At 31.6% G+C, this 20,525-nt stretch overlaps 1 protein-coding gene across 3 annotated transcripts in view; it reads right to left on the minus strand.

Moving 5' to 3' along the window:
- Positions 1 to 20,525, minus strand: part of LOC114337816 (relaxin receptor 2) — an 800,386-nt gene that overhangs the window by 391,089 nt on the left and 388,772 nt on the right. For all 3 annotated transcript variants that reach the window (XM_050643561.1, XM_050643559.1, XM_050643560.1), the window contains 4 exons: positions 17,462 to 17,599; positions 12,333 to 12,419; positions 9,638 to 9,746; positions 9,504 to 9,578 (listed from right to left, as the gene is read on the minus strand). In XM_050643561.1, coding sequence (XP_050499518.1) covers positions 9,504 to 9,578; positions 9,638 to 9,746; positions 12,333 to 12,419; positions 17,462 to 17,599 — 409 coding nt within the window. The remainder of the gene's footprint in view (positions 1 to 9,503; positions 9,579 to 9,637; positions 9,747 to 12,332; positions 12,420 to 17,461; positions 17,600 to 20,525) is intronic.

A 20,525-nucleotide genomic window follows, 5' to 3' on the forward strand; every position in this document is an offset into this window, starting at 1 on the left:
AAATCCCGAAACAGGTCAATAATTTTTATTTTTAAATTATAATTTTTTGGCATAAATATTATACTAGTGGTGTCATCCATCTGGGATGATGACGTAATCTAAATATTGGAACTAATTTAATTCAACAATTTTTTTTAATTCAAGCCCTGTATAAATAATTATTTTAATCAAAAATGAATAACCATTTTCAATTATTTTAATGTTTATATTAGTGAATACAAAATTGAATAGCCTTTTGATTGAGCTATTACACGGCATTTATTCTCATTTAAAAAATCATCGATTACGTCATCACGCCCAGATGGATGACGTCACTAGTATGATATACAGGGTGAGTTTTTAGTGCGGGATCGGTCGATAATTCCATTATGTTATAGAATGTCGAAAAAAGTTATTTAGAAAAAATGTAGGCAATGATATTCTCTAGGCTTGGAAATTTTCATTTCTACACGGTGATCAATAACTGCGTGGTATATCAAACATATAATTTTTTAAATGGGACACCCTATATATTTTTTCATATTTATAATATTCTCATAATTCTTGTTCATATAATATAGGGTTTTGCATTACTATACAGAGTATTTAACAAGTTATGACCATTTTTATTTCGAAATCCCTGAGATTAACACCATGTATATAAAGAAGTAATTCGTAAACAATAATTTGTTTTACATAATAAGATTAACAAGGTACTGTAGTTTTTAAGTTAAGTTAAATTGAAATCATTGACAACTATTTGTATACAGGGTGAACTACAACACCAAATTATGATTTTCCTAATTTTTTTAAATGGTTCACCCTATATTTTATTTTTTCAAAATTTTGTATTTGTGATACTCTCTCATTTTTATATAGCATCCCTATACCTAAACTCATTACTTTCCGAGATATTTTAAGTTGTCTTCAAATTTCGGGAATACATTCATTTTTTCTAGTAGAAATAAGTTAGTATTGAGTGATAATTAAACAAAATTATGTTTATTCATTAAATAACTAACGCAAAATATAAATCATAACAATATGCAAAGCATGTACCAATAAGTGTGATATTAAGAAATTATCATATTTCCCTAATATACAAGAATCGTATTTATAGTTCCCACAAAAAAATGTGTCTTGTATATAATAATAAAACAAAATTATTTTTATTCAATAAATAACTCACATAAAACATGAATCAAAACAATATACAACTGATGTAACAGTTTTTAGATTGTTATATAAACAGCATTCTAAGCCAAGAAGTTTTTAGTAAAACATTCATTGTTATAAGCACTTTTAAACTACTAAACAAAATTACGATTTTCTCAATTTTTTTAAATAGATCACCCTATATTTTATTTTTTAGGAATGTTGTATTTATGATACTCTTTCATTTTTATATAACATCTCCTATACCTAAACATCTTAGTTTCTGAGATATTTTTAGTTTTCTTCATTTGCCGGAAATACATTCAATTTTTAATAAGTAGAAATAACTTAACAAATAAGTATTGTGTAATAATATAACAAATATTTGCATTCAATGAATTTCTAACAAAATATATAAACCATAACAATATTTAATGAATGTACCAATTAATGTGATGTTAAGGATATACGTCTAAAGTAAATGTTGAAAATGTCCACGCTCAACGCCTATGCAATTTTGTAACCGATATTCAAATAACCGAGCCACATTTCTTAACATTTTTGTAAGTTAATATTATTAAAAGCTTCTCTTATTCTATTTTTCATGTCATTAGGCGTTGTTGGATGCTTCTGGTATACAAGGTTTTTATATAGACCCACATAAAAAAAAATCAATTTTGGAAGAACTGGAGCACCGTCGTGTAAAAACCTCAACCGTCAAATAAATGTGGGCCAATCAAATAATCGCAAACAATAGCACCTTTAACATTAATTTATAGATCACCTAGTTTGACTACGAGGGTAAACAAAGTAGGGAATTCTTGATGCATATTATAGTATTAATAACTGCGCGTCACAATCTGCAATTAGGAATGTGTTACTAAAAACTTCTTGGCTTATAATACTGTTGATATAACCTACAAACTGTTACATCAGTTGTATATTGTTTTGATTTATGTTTTGTGTGCGTTGTTTATTACATAAAAATAATCTTGTTATATTACTACTCACAAGACATATCTTTTTTGTAGGAATTTTACGATTCTGTATATTAGGGAAATATGATAATTCCTTAATATCATATTTATTGATACATTTATTGCATATTGTTACAGTTTATATTCTGTGTTAGTTATTTATTGAATTAAAATAATTTTGTTATATTATCACTCAATACTAACTTATGTAATTTTAGTAGAAAAATTGAATGTATTCACGAAATTTGAAGTAAACTGAAAATATCTCGGAAACTGACGAGTTTAGGTATAGGGAATGCTATACAAAAATGAAAGAGTATCACAAATATAAAATTTTTAATAACAAAAATATAGGGTGATCCATTTAAAAAAATTAAGAAAATTGTAATTTGGTGTTGTAGTTCACCCTGTATATAAATAGTTGTCAATGATTTCACTTTAACTTAACTTAAAAACTACAGTATATTGTTAATCTTATTATGTAAAACAAATTATTGTTTACGAATTACTTCTTTATATACATGGTGTTAATCTCATAGGGATTTTGAAATAAAAATGGTCATAACTTGTTAAATACTCTGTATAGTAATGCAAAACCCTATATTATATGAACAAGAATTATGAGAAGAATATAAATATGAAAAAATATATAGGGTGTCCCATTTAAAAAATTATATGGTTGATATACCACGCAGTTATTGATCACCCTGTAGAAATGGACATATTTTCCAAGCCTAGAGAATATCATTACCTACATTTTTTCTAAATAACTTTTTTCGATATTCTATACCATAATGGAATTATCGACCGATCACGCACTAAAAACTCCCATTACCAAATATACCAAAACATTAGGATTTAAAAATAAAAATCGACCTGTTCCGGGATTTATCTCCAGAGACGCCTATTATCGAGAAAATGAATTTATACCAACTTAAACGTCCTCACTGTATTTTTTGTTTAAGCCAAAACATTATTTATATCTTTAAAACAGTGCTCAGTCTGCTTAAATAATCCGATTTTAATTCTGTAAAGTGTATTAGATAGGTAGAGAGCCTCTTTATATGTAAAAAAATTAGCAAACTTCTAAATGGTCTACTTGTTCTTCAGAAAGTTTTTAAAAAATTTGAACTTTTTAAAAAAAATTTAGATTGCAAAATTATTCTGCAAAATCTATCAGGTTGATTTTAATGAAATTTGGTGAAAGATTTAAGTATGTTGTAAGAATTTTCAAGGCGAATTACGAAAGTTCTAAGTGCAACCAAAGTGGTTGAAAAACATTGAATAAAAACAGGCTTATTTTGCCCCCTTATTTTGTATTTATTGCTATTTTGCAGAATGCAAAATAAATTATCTTTATTTTATTTCCCTATGACTTTGTTCCAAAATGAATCGTTTTAAAGTTCTAAGCAAAGAAAGTAGAAAAAAATCGATATTTTTCGAAATTTTTAAATATTTTAATTTTTTTATTAATGTTGCGGGCCTATTTGAAAAGGAGCATAAGTCAATTATAATTATTGAAGTTGTCACCTAACTTTATCTGCAATAATCCGAATGCCGTCTCTCACATCCACCTTAAAACAGATCCGCCCTGGTCTATATACCAAAGTTTATTAGACAAAAACAGACACAGGGCATAAGATATATCAATGAGCAGTTGGAAAAACTACATTTTTAAATTATTTAAAGATGGTAGTGTAGAACGCTATACACCGATTTTTATAAAAGTTCCATCCATAATAGAATGTGAGGTTATATGGGTAATACAACCGGCAAAAAATGGCAATAGCCTCGATGAAGTGATTGATGAAATACTAAAGTCCTTGGAGAAAATGGAATTAAAGCACTATGTGGCCTCTTTAATAGAATCTATGACACTGGAATATTACACTGGAATACACGTCTTTTGCTAAACTTTCGATAAAAGTATAGAAAAAAAATATTAATTGAAAATTGAAAGAGTTATTCTGTTTATTTTTTAACTAAGAAATTTTATAGTTTTTAAAAAATTTCCTAGGCTTTTCCATTTAACGAATTTTAATATTTCGAATTTTATTTAAAAGGTTGAATGCCCTTTATATTTAAAAAAATCAAGCATATAAAGCTTTTTTTTGTTGGCTCTGTATAATTTTGAAAATTAATAACGTTATTGCCAAAACTTAGATTACACAATTATTTCACGAAAACTTCTTGAACGATTACGCTAAAATATTGTGTAGTATTTTTATGTATTAAAATAATTTTGTGAATGAATTTTGATGGTTCTATGTGGCTTTTAAATATCTGAAATAGATTATTGAGAAAAAATTGATTTTTAACCCTCTTTCGTTTTCTGCTAATTTTACAATAATAATTATTATTTTTTAAATTTTTTCACAAAATTTTTCTAAGATGCATGGCTGCCTATAGAAATACAAACGAAAAGAAAAAAAAATTGAATTTTTGCAATAATTTTCACAAATTGTTTAATAAAAAATTAAGCCCACCTTTTAAAGTGTCCTCATAGAGAAATAAACATTTATAATAATATTTCGAAGCGATGAAAGCAAAAATAAGATCATACATAATATATACGATTTTCCCTAATGAGGGCGTTGCCTGGTCTAAAATATACAGTCGGAAAAATGAAAGAATACCCATGAACAATCACATCAATCCCTTATTTTGTATTTGCTATCTTTTTCTATAAAAATCGTTTGTTATTTATAGAAAAGGACAGTAAATACAAAATAAGTGATTGATGTGATCGTTCGTGGGTATTCTTTCATTTTTCCGACTATATCTATTTTATTTCTTACAGAAAAATATGAGTTATTCGCGTCCTATTACGTTCAATATCATAAGATTTCGGTAACATTTTAAATGCATTTAATCTAAATAGTGATTTTATCTACAAATCTACTACGATTAATAGTAGTTAACGAATCTAATTACTAACTCGTCAAGCTTTTAATATTCTTTTTTATCACCAAAACAAACTTGCCTCTATTTATTTCTATAATGCGATATTCATTTATTAAATTTCTAGGTAAACTCATTAATTTTCCGCAAATGTTTATTTTAGACACTCCTGTCCGAAAGTGAGCTAAAATTTTTAGTTAGACTGACGTAAGTTTCGACATAGCTACTAAAATAGTAATATCCTGCATCCTGTGTGTGCAGTAAATGTAATGTACTAACATGTTTTGCTGTATGCTTAAACCAGCTTCACCTTTATTTTGTTTAAATTTAGTAAAGGTCATTGGGGAATTATACCAAAATGAGGGTGTTTTTAATATATATTTTTTTAGTTAGTAATCCTTAGTATGATTGATGATTATTTATACGGCTTATGCTATAGCAAAATACACATAGTTTAAAAATTTATGAATCCCTTAAAATTATAGTTGAAGAAATGAAGCTTAAAATAGGACAAAACCTCGCAATTTTTACAGAATGGATTGATTTGCTTGAAAATTTAGGAATAAGTAGTGGATAGTCCAAGGATCAAAATATATGATGCGAAAAGGCGCTTTTACCATGGGGGTGGTTGCCACCCCATCTCGCGGGTGTATTTATTTGTATAGAACCATGTACATTTATTTGTAGGCTTTGTTTATCAATAACTGAATTTGCATTTCATTAACCAACATCTAAATAAACCTATAAACCACTTAAGAGACTTATAGACAAGCCGAAAACGGCGGGTTCGCTGGAAGAAATATTCCCATGAGATTTTTTTGCATAATCACATTCGTGAGACACCCCAGCATAAGGCTCAAGAAGTCGCCCACGCTAAAAGTGGTCTAATTTTTTTTAACATTTTTTTTTTAATCAAATTGCAAAAATCAATATTTTTTTAGATTTTTCGTACCATTCTGGATAGAAAAGGTCTCTTGTAATTTTTCTCTAAAGTTGATCGTGTTCGAGTTATAAGCAATTGAAAATTTAAAAAACGCGAAAATTGCCATTTTTAAGACTTAATAACTCGGTTAAAGATTATTATTATGAAAGTCAGAAAGTGATTAAATCAAATTTAAAGCCCCCCCTTCATGAGCCTGAAGAAATTTGTGTCATAAATGTATTACTAAGCTGTTATTTTTATTTATTAATAATGAGCGGCAAGATCGTATTGACACGGCTGTAAATGTGAGTGCGAGTAAGATGCGCCATTGGACTGCCTGAATGGCATCTCTTTCGCACTCATCTTGGACGGCCACCTAATACGTGCATGGCGCTCATTATTTTTACTTAAAAATAACAGCTTAGTAATCAAATATTGACAAAAATTTCTTCAGGATCTTGTAAGGGGGGCTTTAAAATTTGATTTAGTCACTCTCTGACTTTCGTAGTAATAACTTTTAACCGAGTTATTAAGCCTTGAAAATCGCCATTTTTCGTTTTTTTCAATTTTAAATTGCTTTTACCTCGAAAACTATCAACTTTAGAGAAAAATTATATGAGACCTTTTTTATCCAGAATAGTCCAAAAAACCTAAAAAAATGTTTATCCGGGCCAAAAATATTGATTTCGGCAATTTGATTAAAAAAAATTGTTAAAAAAAATTTGGACCAATTTTCGCGTGGGCGACTTCTTGAATCTTATTCTGGAATGTCTCACGAATGTGATTATGCAAAAAAATCTCATAGGAGTATTTTCTACAAAGAACCCGCCGTTTTCGCCTTGTCTATTACTATTTGAAGAATACAATCCGTCTTATGTCCAGGGGAAATAGTGTATAAATATTACCATAGATATCATTTTTTTTTCTTGGAGTTTTTTGACTAGAGTAGATAACATTTAATATTTTAATTTTTTTTTCTATAAAAATTAGGCAAGATTTGTTTTTATTTACCTACACTAAATTTTCTCTATACTTAATAAATATGATTAGTTAATATAATCTTTTATTTGTTCCTGCAAGAGTTCTCATTGTTCAGAATTGCATTTAAGATAAGATGTAGCTACACCTGGGACACAGCTAGTTGAAGACCCAACAATAAAATTTGCATCTCAAGTATCTTTTCTAGTTACACGCCTGAGGTTTCATTTTATGGTTGAACAATTGCACCCAATGACATAGTTCCTTAATCCTATACACATTGGTTGTTACATTGCTGGCTGTTTGTCATCAATACTATTATTTTTCATGTTTGATGTTCATAAATTTAAATTTAAAGCTTGAACTACGATTTTCATTAATAGAGGAGTGGATATAGATTTTCACTTCGGAAAAAATCAAACAAGATAGAACTTTTTGTAATTATATTAAGAAATGTTTAATAAACAACATATCAAAAAGTTCTACTCAAAAAGTGGGTGCTTCATTTTTTATTAAACAAATGAACTACGAGATTAGATGTTTTTTTAAATAACTCCGAAAATATAAATTTTAGAAAAAAACTGACTTGACCATTGCAAAATTCAGAAAACTTTACAAAAAAACCTTTTATAAAGATTTTTCTAAAATTAAATCTGTAGCTTCTATAATTTTTTATTTTTAACACTAAAGTCACCCTTCTCACAAACATTGGCGCACTGTAAACTAACATACGGCGAAGTGCACGGTTGAGTTATTTTAATGCAATTCTTTAACTAATGAATCAAATGAAATTTTACAAATTGAACATGAAAGAAGAATAATTAAGCTATCTTATGGTTATAAACAAAAGAAACAAAATGTATGGGCATAAGTACGCTGTGGGCGGAAAATGTGTCACATGAATTTTGTTTAAAAATGATTTAAAAATGTGTAACTAATACAATTTTTCTTATAAAACTCTCAATTTTGCACAACGTACCTTTCAAGCACCTTACTAAATGATGTTTCGTTCAAAAAAAAAAAATATCAAAAATTTAATTCAAATGATATGACGTTTCAAAAAATGTAATTTTTGAGATCTTCGTAGTCTTATAGAAATACCACCAATTTAAGACGGTCTTACTCAAGTTTGAACAGATATATTACAATTGTATAACCGTTTTTTTAAAGCTTAGGATGTAGTCTTTAAAATTCACTAAATTATTTTACTTTAGAGATGAGATAAACTATTTCTTTTTAAGAAAATTAAGACAGATAACAAAAATGTAATATAAAAACCGAAAATTATCAGCTAAAAAAATGTTTATACAAAGTGATCAAAACTTTTTTCTGTAAAACTTACCTAAAATACATTTAATAATAAGCTTCAACAATAATGAATGTTCAGCAAAAAATTTTTTTTAGCTCTTATACAGTATGTCTGCGTAACTTGGAACCTATTGATAACTTTTTTATTATCAGTTTTACGAAAAAAAGTTATTCTTTATAAAATACTCTGCATCGCATATAATCTAAGACGCAATCATCAAATATCAAATTTAATTAATATTATACGAGGTGTGTCAAATAATATGAATTTCACTCAAGAGTAAAGTACCTTTACATTTCACAATATCGAAAATTGTTATGAGAAAAGTTGTTTGGAATTAAAAAAATTTGTTTTGATGTTCAATTACATCCTTCTAATTAAAATATTATGAATAATAAAGGCACTTGACTCTTAAGAAAAATTCATATTTTTTACATACCTCGTATAAAATTTAAAAAGTTTCATATCTGATGGTTGTATCTTAGATTTTATATCAGGGATAGCATTTTATGAAGAATAACTTTTTTTCGTAAAAGTGATAATAAAATAGTTATTACAATTGTAATAAAATGATGATGAGTATCCGTAATTTGAGAAAAAATTGAATTTTTTTTCTATTAGAATGATGTAATTGTATATTTAGACATAGTTTTTAATTTCAAACAACTTTTCATAAATAGCATTTTTTGATATTCTGGAATATAAAGCTACTTTACTCTTTAACGAAATTAATATTTTTGACATAACTCGTATAAAATTGATAAAATTTGATATCTGATGGTTCAGTTTTAGATTTTTGACTATCCAGAACATTTTATTAAGAATAATTTTTTTCATAAAATTGATAATAAAAAAGTTTTCCGTATGGATCCTAGCTACGCAGACACACTGTATAAGAGCTTCTATATAAGAATTTTCAAATTGCAATGCCATATTCAGATTCAGTGCTAATAAACATATTTGGTCAAAGTAAAATGATGAATTTAACGATATTTTTAAAATTATTTATACAAAACAATTGTTATTGTTTAAACAGTTAATAAACAATTAACGGCCAGATCTGCGAGTAGAACTTTTTACTTTAACATGTATATAAACTAACAAAAAAAGTTTTGGAAAAATATAAGCTTGTTTGAATTTTTCCGAAGCAATGCATGTTTTCGTTCTAATTGCACTCCCCTATAAATAAAATTTAATTTTTTTTAATAATTACATTATTAATATGTATATTAAAAAACAGCAAAAATATACTTTACTTTAGAATAAATAAAGTAATACTTACAATTTTTCCACTGTATCCGGAACATATTTTAAAGAATCAACAGTCAAGTTTTTAAAATTATTTCCAGTAAAATCCCTAGAAATTTAATTATTTATGTTCAATGCCTTAGTATTATTTTAAAACTTAAAACTTACAATATATTGATATCAGCTGATGGTAGATCCATTGGAGCTTTGTCATAGTTTTGGTATTTACAAAGCAAATCTTCTTTTCGACATTTGCAAGGGCCATTGTATGAAAAAGCTGTAACATAAAAAAGTAATTACAATAATTAGAATAGCAAATTTAAAATACAATTAAGTACTGAACGCTGAATGTAAACTTTCACATTAGAAACGATCTCACGGCACGGGACATACTTCCACGAAGACGGAATTATGTGAAATATGTAGCTGAAGTTGTTTAGTTTCGAAAAACGTGAATATTTAATTAAAAATAAGCAGTTTTAAATGTCTTAGATCGTTTGCAATGTGAAAGTTTAAATTTAGCGTGTTTAGGTATAATATGTTATGTATTTCACATGCCTCACATTTGTTGCTAAAACTAAAATTCGAAATTTTATGTTATAGGTTTTGGAGACTAGCTTTTAATAATAAAAATTTCGTAGTAATATAATCGGTAAATGGGAGTAATGAATTTTATTGATCTCATGATAATCGTAATAAATAACAAAAATTGTAGAAATTTCTCAAAATCGCCGCTCGCTTCAAGTGTTGTTTCTGAGAGAACGGTTTATTCTATACAAAAGTGCTAATAAATATTTTTGTTCAAAATTATCTCACAATGTTTTTCGTTTCTCCCCATGAGGTGATTGTCAGGGGAATCGTGGGGAAGGGGTAGCAAACTTTTTTTTGTATCTTTTTTGAGGTCCCGGAATTGACATTATTAGCAAAATTCAGCTTGTTGTATGGTTTTTAGACGTTCAGTGGCATTTGGTCTCTGACACTGAGGACTGAGACTGAACTAACAGATAATCAAAAATGATTTTAATATTTTAAGTGCATTACGTATAATTTGCGTTTGTATTCTTCTTCATGTACCATGCTCGATTATAGAGCGTTGGCTATCAAATTGGCTATAGTAATTTTGTTGACGGTAGCTCAGAAAAGGTATACATATAATGTGCTAGCTAAACTATTCTCTCAGGTTTTTAAGGTTCTTTATATTACCTCGTAAAACGAGGTCACTTTGTGACAGATTCAGGAGTTTTTGTAAATTTTAAGATATTTTTTATGGAATTATTACATTCCAAAATTTACTTAAGAAACTTATAACTTTTAACTTCTAACTTAGCTGGATTTCACTGGGAAAAATTTACAAACAATACAACAATTTACAAAAATATTTGTCACAATCTCGCCCCTTTCATTGGGGTGACATTGTGACAACGTAAATTCTGCATACAAGTCTAAAGTCGGAGATTTAATGGGTCGGAAATGTGACAGAGATCGCCTGTAATTATAATCTGAATATTAGATATATCACAAAGCCGCCCATATGCATGTGAGCATATGTAGTTGGTCTGTCATAAAATCACCCCACCAGTTGAACAGAAAGCTTTATTAATAATAAAAACAAATGTTATTAACCACAAATAATAAATAAAAGAAGTTAAATAAATCATTTTGAATAGGTAATAATTCTAATTATTCACATAAATGTCTATTTCAGGCACTTGAAAAATTGCTTTTCGAGAAATTTGGACGGGTGAATTTATTTTGGCTTGTACAACATCAGCAAATTCGTACATAAACTGGTCTTCCCAGTCTGGCCACTTCCAAAATCTTCCACATTTCTCCATGGCGCTAACATTCACACCTTGCTTTTCCACTCCAGTGGACCATTCCTGGAAACATAGACCCCTCGTATTGGATAATGACGTAGTCCCCTATATTTGGCTAATTTTCTTCTCCCTTTGTCAGAGCGGATTCCGGATTCTGGATGCAAGCCACATAAAACTTCTTTCTTTCCTACAGTGGTGGCATCTTTTTCTTCCACAGCGGCGGCATCTTTCTCTACCACAGTGGTGGCATCTTCTTCTTCCACAATCATGGCATCGTCTTCTTCCACAGCGGCGGCATCTTTCTCTCCCACAGTGGTGGCATCTTCTTCTTCCACAGTGCTGGCATCTTCTTCTTCCACAATCGTGGCATCGTCTTCTTTCACAGCGGCGACATCTTTCTCCCCCACAGTGGTGGCATCTTCTTCCACAATCGTGGCAGCTTCTTCTTCCACAGCGGCGGCATCTTTCTCTCCCACAATGGTGGCAATTTTCTTTGACACTCTGTTCCCGGTAGCCTCTAGTATTTTCGGGGCATTGCTATTTACCTAAAAAATAATAATAAAATGTAAAAAAAAACAATGTCATAATCTCACCAACAACAACTATTGTGTCACAAAGTCATCTCATGTTTTGTCGAACTCTCATTTAAGGTGACGCCACTGGTTTATTAGTTGAAATATTGAGACAATGTATGCATGACAACATAACCTAAGCTATGACGTACTTTGTACATATTATAAATTCTGGCTAAATGAAACAGTTGAAGCTCCACAAATGAAAGTATACCAACAAAGTAAAAATTCTAAAATACTTACTTTTATTTTAATTACACACAAGATCTAGTTACCTGTTTTAAAAACTTTAATATGGCCAATAATCAACACACACAATCCTTACAAGGCCATTGAAAACAACTGCGGCGCGTTCAGTCGGTAACTATGGACTCTATATTGGATTTAGTGGGGGTACTACATACTGTCACAAATTCACCTGACTGTCATAAAGCCACCTCATTTTACAAATATTAATACAACTCATATACTTACAACAAGTTTCATTGTCCCAGTCATCGTGTTCTGCTGCAGGATTTTTTCTGTACAAATGATCCCAGTATTCATCATCATGCTCATCATCTGAAAATATTTAATATTTAATACACTTTAATTAACTAAATTAATTAATATTTTTTTATTTTAATAGATATTATTAATAGCATAAGAGCTGTGAGACATTTTTGATTAGGTATTTTAGGTAACCTGAAAATTTTTCAGGTGACTCTTCCATGATAGCCTAATACAAAAATGCCGGTTTCGCTGTAGGGTAGAAGTTGTTTTCCCAAAAAATCCCCCCCAAAGTTAAAAAAAGATAAAAATTGTTTTTACAAAAAATATTAAGTGACTTTAAAGTATCTAATATTTAATATAAGATATTCGAAAATATTTCTAATGTCTACAAGATCCTTTGTTAATTTTATTTTTCTACGGGCGTGCAAAAAGTCAACTTTTCCGCACGCGTTTTAGTTTGAAAAGTTTTACTTTTCCGCATTACTTTTCCGCGCTGGATTTAGATATTTTAATATGGCCTTAAAATAATTATAATACTTGCAATAAACTAATATTTAGATAAAATGTCGAAACCCAAAAGACTCCATTTTCAAACAAATAAATGTTTAAAAATAATAAAATCTTTGGATTTCTTAGTTCGGAAACAGATTCTCTCTTATACCTATTCCCATCCTTCTAAAAATTGCATGGAAAAGGGTGATGAATGTAGAGACATGGGGAGTCTACATAGTTGCACTCCACAACATATCAATTCACCGAGGTAAAGATCAACAAATCTGCTTCCTAGTACTCGATACGTGAGTAAAACCGTGAGTAGATAAAAGGCATTATATTTAATTTCGATTCAGAGATCATTACCATCAGTACACCATACAGTTGCTTTCCTGATGAGAACAAAAGAGTTCGAAATGGTCAATGGAAAGATGGTAATGATCTCTGAATCGAAATTAAATATAATACCTTTTATCTAATATTTAGATATTTTTTACGATTTTCTTTCAAATGAATCTTATTGTGTTCATGTTTTAATGAAATTCACGCGACAATTCGATGAAATAAAATTATTTTGGCATAATATTCGAAAGTCAAATAACAATAACAGTGGTTTTGAATCGTCGTCATGGAAACCAAGATCGTCGTCATGCTACCAGTGGTGTAGTGGTAAAATTAGCTGTGCCGGAGCTATACCTCTACCGGAAAATTTTTGAAAATTAGCCTACTACCCAAATCGTGAGTTTTAAGGCCCTTTGGCAAATGTTTTGAAAAGTTTAATAATTAAACTAATTAATGATCTTTTAGAGTGATAGTAGTTACAGTAGGGCCTCCTACACATTCTCCTCCAAAGAATAATTTTAACTTTAAAATATGGTAAGACTTTATTAAGGTAGATTATTACAGTTTGATACCTTAAAAACTGTTTTTAAGGTATCAAACCATAATAATCTACCTTAAAAACTCTATAATTTAAGTTGGAAGCCTTGCTGACAAAAATTAAAAAAACACTGGTGTAAGTAAGGCAAATATTGTAAATGACTAAGTTTTCATTTTCAGTAGTATTAATTTATTATTGTGAAAAAATACACCCACAAGTTACATTAGTATATATATTTTTTATTATTTAACACACACAAACATTATAATCTGTGCCAAAAAAATTAAGAATTATTTGAAAAAACTACATACAGTACAAATAACTTGTGTATTTAACAAAATACATATAATAAATACATCAGATTAATTATAACATACATACTCAAAGTAAGTGCCAAAATGCATCCTTCTTTGCGTTCTTTTTTGGGTTTTCTGCAACTCTTGTCCTGGAATCGTCTGCAGACCGGTGGCTCCTCAGCCATTTAGTGACGTACGTCTCAGGCTGCCATTCTTGGAGAGGTGGACCTTGGATTTTTATGAACATCAATGATGATACATGAGCAACAGTCAAAGCGTTTCTTGATGGTGTAACCATATTGTTCATACAACTGAAACCCCGTTCACAATCAGCTGAGCTGCAAGGTATTATTTTAGTGCAGTTTAACAGTTCTTGTAATCCATCAGGCACTTGTCGGCTGTTGTCCAAATAGTCTCTGTAGGCAGAGACAGCTTTGTTGACGTTCAATTTAAATCTCTTGCACAGTTGCTCTACTTGAGTTTGACCAAAACTTGGTGGAATGCAGGTTGGCCAATACTCAGGTTCTAATACTTTAAAAGAGTTTATAAGATCTTCATATTGGCTTCCCCATCAAATGTGGTGACAAACATTCTTTGCTTTAGGTTATTTATAACACTAGAAATAAGTTGCTGTCCATTGAACGATACAATTTTTGGATTAGTTTTTAACACAACTGATGCAAAATTTCCTTCTTTTATGGCGATTTGTGCTTCCAGAACTTTCGTGCCTGGCTTCTCCTTTAAGTGCTCTAAATATCTTACGGATCTGTTTATCAGTTTGTCTGCATACACAATAGAAGTGTTTCTATTCTCTAAGCTCTCTGATAACAAAGCCAATTCAGCAAGAATGTCAAACATAAAGGCCAAGTTTAGTAGAAAACTCTGAGATGTTAGCCTATTTAATAAACCACTATATTTGCTTTTTTCAGTCGATGTTCTGTCAGGATCGTTTATGGCTTTAGAGAAATGGTTTGCCAAAGCTTGAAAGCCAAACCACACAGCCGAAACGGTACGAAAGCTACTGGCTACCCATCTTGTGCTCAACACTCTTCCGATTTTGTTCATCTGAATGTCAAGTTCTTGTGCACAGTCTTTTAACTCACGCTTGTTTTTTGGAGAGGCGCTGTACAGCGAGTACAGTTTGTCCATAAATATCTGGAAATGATTCACTCCGGCCACTTCGCTGACTGCGTCCCCAATAGCCAATTCCAATCTGTGATTTAAACAGTGCCAAACGATTATATCAGGGTACAAAGTTGAAAACCTCTTTGCCACTCCTGAGTGTTTCCCTAACATAACACTAGCCCCGTCACTTGTGAAAGAAACTAAGTTCTGTTTTAAATAACCATTGTCAAACCCATATTGTTCAAGGCACTTAAGTGTACTGTTAAAAACAGATTCGGCCCTTTGATCAGGAAGTTCAACTAGATCTAAGAACAAAATGTTAGGGGACTTTTCTTTACTTATTTCACACTTCAAATAAATTATGAGTACTGACTTTGAACTTATGCTGGTGGATTCATCAATAATGATAGAAATTTTCCCAGAAACTTCCTTAACCTTATTCAATTCTTAACTTCATCTCTTTTGATATATGATCAATAATTTCTACAGCACTGTATCTTGAATGAAGGCCTACACCGATATCTACTCCATTTAGTTTTTGAAGTTCTAATAAACCGAAATGATCGTTATATGGTCGGTCGTTCTTAGCTATGTAGTAAGCTGACCTAAAAATAGCTTTAGTTGATTCCATGTGAGCTGTATTTGCAGAATCAACTAATTGCGTAATAGGATTTTTATGAGAGGATTCAACAATGGCCTGAGCAGTACTATGTGCTTTGGACTGTTTGTGCTCTATAATTTCGGTTTGAGCCGTAACAGCTAACTTGAAATGTGCGCCACTCATGACTTAAAGAAACGTGTTCTTTCTTAAAAGCACCCATAGTTGTGACTTCAAAACAAACTTTGCAGCCTAATTTACCTTCTTTGCAATCTATCCAAGGATAAGTTTCCTTCTTACGAGTCCACATCTCTTCTGTCCAAACGTCAGGCCATTTTGTTTCTTTTTCCTTATTCGTTGATGTGCTGGGTTCACTTATTTGTTCGTTTTTATTTAAAGAGTTTCCAATCGCTAATTCATCAACCGAAACAACATTGGATTTATCTTGCTTGGTTCCTTTAGGTAGGCCTAACGTGTTTAGTTCACGTTTCACCGACGCACTAAAAAATGAGGTTAAAGTTTTTTGTTTAGGTTTAGAGTTATCCATAGCGATACTACAGGTAGCTTATGTCAACAGATTTGGACGTTGGGCAAAGATAACACAACTATTAAAACTATTTCACCTCTTCCAGTAGGTATCCGCGACACGTAACGTAATAATTGGAGCAGAAACACTAAATTAATATACAGTGCACGTGCACTATGCAAAGCAGACGAGACGCAACTACAACTGAGTAACTGAGCAGGATTAGCATGGCCGGGTGGGCTGGAGATGCGCAGTAGCTACGGAGTGGATTTCAGTGGTGGGGGAAGCGACTCCGGCGACTCAGTCTGTTGCCGCTCTCACTGCCGTGTGTATCGCTCCAGTCTACAGTGTACAGGGCCAGCTCGCTCCGCTACCGCTCCTCGGGCGGGGCGCGGGTGATCGGAGCGTCGAGTGAGCTAGAGAGAAATCGAGGGGGAGAGGCGAGAGATAAGAAGGACACAATATTTCAATATTGTTGTGGCTATTCCTCCTTCCGTGGTGGGGGGAGGGTTGTGGTGACACGGACACGGTAGTGCTGGGCGCGGACCGCTGAGATGTCTATCATGTCTATCCATCAACTATCCCGTCTGCCAGTCGCTCGCTCAACTTTTGCGCTTACAATTACGAACTACCTAATCGTAGCTGCGTATGCCTTAACTGATTAACCACGATAACTAACGTGTAAAAATTACTTAGTAAAGGACAAAACAATATTTTCTAAATAAAACAATTTCAGATCTATTTTTGTCCTATATAAAAAATTCGATTGAAAAAATCGTAGCCGGAGCGCCGCTCCCCCTTCAAAAGCTGTGCCGGAGCGACGCTCCGGACCGCTCCGGCTCCACTACACCACTGCATGCTACCCAATTATATTGAAAGTTTGGTTTTGACAACCTTGTCAAAGAATTAATTTGTGGATTTTCATATTTAATTAATTCAATTAATTGATTAAGATTTGGTCATTTTTTAAAAGCTCGTAGAAAAAACATTGTTCCTAACTCTTACGGAAAGTCTATTTTCCGCACTCCACTGCTTGCCGAACTCTGATTCGCGTCGTTCGGCAAACTGAAATCGCGTGCGGAAAAGTATGACTTTCCGCACTTGTTAGGAAAATAACTATATTTTCATATATATTAATTTAATTACTATAAAAGAGAATAATCTTTAATATAATATATTGAACTTTTTGCTTACCACAGTCTTCCTCGTCGCTACCATTAGGACAATCTGCTACCCCATCACAATTTTGATTTTGAGGGACGCATAGTGTATCATTTGCGCATTGGAAATAACCATCGGTGCACACTCCACGTGGAATTGTTTTCAGTTGTTCTGCAATAAAAATAAAAATACTAAATGTATGTCTTATAAAATACTCCCAATAATAATTTGAGATAATAAGAGTTGGTACAATACTCCAGGAAACGAAGCCAAAAAAGCACTTGTCGAAGCGAAAAATGGAAAAATTAATGGGCGATATTTTTCCACTAAGTCAATATAAAATGCGTACCTACTCTTGAGTATTGAAATTTTTACTGGGACATGGTTTTTTATTGACATTTAAGCAAAAAAGCGACTTTTTCATTTAATTCAATATTGTGAACAACTATGCATTGTAGATGAAAAGGTTCAACAGACGACTTTCTTGAAAACACATGCTCTTTAAAATCAGTTTTTCTAATTTAAAAAATGTTTATAGACCAAACGTTATTGCAAAAATTATTGCAAAATTTATTAAATCCGAAAATAATTGTTGTTTTCAATTGTTTATAATCAGTACAATAAACAATAAAAATCGTTCAAACACCTTAATTCTTCTTCTTGCGTCTACATAGAAGAATTTCATTTCTCTGAATCCTGGGTTCATTCTATGATCTATTCGGTTGCTTATTATTGGTAACTTGGGGTCTACCAGAGCGAGGTTTATTCTGTATCGAGAAACTATTCCATATCACATATCAGTGAGACACTGAGAAACAAATTTCATATCAAAATCCACGATGAAAATAAACTTCCTGTAGCTGGCTGTTTACCAAAGGTATATTTTAAAATACCCTAAATAAGGGTCACATTAAAACAAAACGTTTTCGGATTAAGAAATCCATCATCAGTGTTTCCAAAAACCCTAAAATTAAGTATAACCTAATCAATTGAGAAACAAGTAATTGGACTTCGTAAGTCCTAGGTTTTCACCCAATGTAATCGAAAGTAGAACTGGAAGTCGATATTTGAACGCTTCGTGTAATTTTGCCCTGATTGATACACGATTTTACTAATTTTGAGTCATTTTTACTAAACTTTGGGTCATCATTGTTCAAACAGAAAAACTTCAAAACCGAAACTAAAGATTCAAACTCAACTTTTCAATACGCTTCGATTGATGTGTTACATGTAATATTTCTGCACTCTGGTTAGAACTTTTTAACCGGAAATGATATAAAACTAAAATTTTACATTTGTTCTCATCTTGCTAAGGCACGTCGAATGATATATCGCTTATACTATTTCAGTGACTTTAAAACAGTTCACATGGTCGCAACTCTAATACCGAAATTCCGATGTCAAATTTTTCATCTTTAACACCATCCTTCTTGGGTTATAAGCTTTTATTCGACACCACATCTGTCATTCTATCTGTATTAATAACGAAGGAGATAGACATATGGGCAGACAGTCATGAAACCGGAAGTATGTATTTGTTCTCTTCTTGCGAAGTTGCGTCGAATAATATATCACTTGTATTATTCCGGTGACTCTAAAACAGTACTTCTGGTCGCATTTCTAAAAATGGAAGTCCTATGTCAAGCTTCGCAACTTTCTTGTCATTCTGCCTGTTATAGCGGAGGACTTATATTCGCAGTCGGACGGACAGACGGACAGACAGCCTAGGTCAAATTTCTCACCTTTAGTACCATCCTCGGATTATAAGCTTTCATTTGACCTCACATTTGTCATTCTACCTGGTAAAATGACGAAGGAATTATATTCGCGGTCGGACGGACAGACGGACAGACAGCCTAGGTAAAATTTTTTAACTTTATTACCATCCTTGGATTATAAGCTTTCATTTGACACCTCATTTGTCATTCTACCTGGTAAAATGACGGAGGAGTTATATTCTCAGTCGGACGGACAGACGCACAGACAGCCTAGGTCAAATTTCTATTATTTTTTACCATCCTTGGATTATAAGCTTTCATTTGACACCTCATTTGTCATTCTACCTGGTATAAGGACGAAGGAGTTATATTTGCGGTCAGACAGACCGACGGCCAGACAGCCTAGTTAAAATTTCTCACCTTAATTACTATCCTTGGATTATAAGCTTGCATTTGACACCTCATTTGTCATTCTACCTGGTATAAAGACGAAGGAGTTATATTCGCGGTTGGAGAGACCGACGGACAGACAGCTTAAGTAAAATTTCTCACCTTTAGTACCATCCTTGGATTATAAGCTTTCATTTGACACGTCATTTGTCATTCTAGCTGGTATAAGGACGGATGAGTTATATTCGCGGTCGGACAGACCGACGGTCAGACAGCCTAGGTAAAATTTCTCACCTCTAGTACCATCCTTGGATTGTATAAGCTTTCATTTGACACCTCATTTGTCATTCTAGCTGGTATATTGACGGAGGAGTTGTGATCACAGACAGACAGACAGACAGACGGACAGACGGACGTGGCTAATTCAAAGTTTTCACATTTTTTCAAAATTAGGTGAAAACAAAAAGTTAAAAGAGGTTTAAAAAACAAGAGGCCATAATTACAAAAATAGCAAAAGAAAGTTTCTGGGTAATATCCAGGCATATCTGCAACATCCTTAAACTATTATATTAACATGTAACGTAACACAATTGTTCACCTTTAAAGGGTTTTTACCCAAAACATTTTTTAGGCTCAGGCATGCTATTTTTTGTAAGTATGGCCTCTTGTTTTTTAAATCTCTGTCAACTTTTTAACTTTTTCTTCAATTAATTAGGTTATACTTAATTTGAGTGCTTTCAGAAACACTTATGATGGATTTCTTAATCCGAAAACGTTTTGTTGTAATGTTACCCTTATTTAGGGTATTTTAAAATATACCTTTTACAACAAATCTAGTATTTTTATTTCAAATCACTCTGAGAAACACCCACTCTTTCCGCCACGAACCGCTGTGAGTCCTACGGTCTATGGTGGTAAGTGGATATTGAACTACCCTGGTGATGGGGTTGATAACAGGAATACACTATATACACATAACTATTTTATTT

Source organism: Diabrotica virgifera, chromosome 2, assembly GCF_917563875.1.
Source record: "Diabrotica virgifera virgifera chromosome 2, PGI_DIABVI_V3a".
NCBI lineage: Eukaryota > Metazoa > Arthropoda > Insecta > Coleoptera > Chrysomelidae > Diabrotica > Diabrotica virgifera.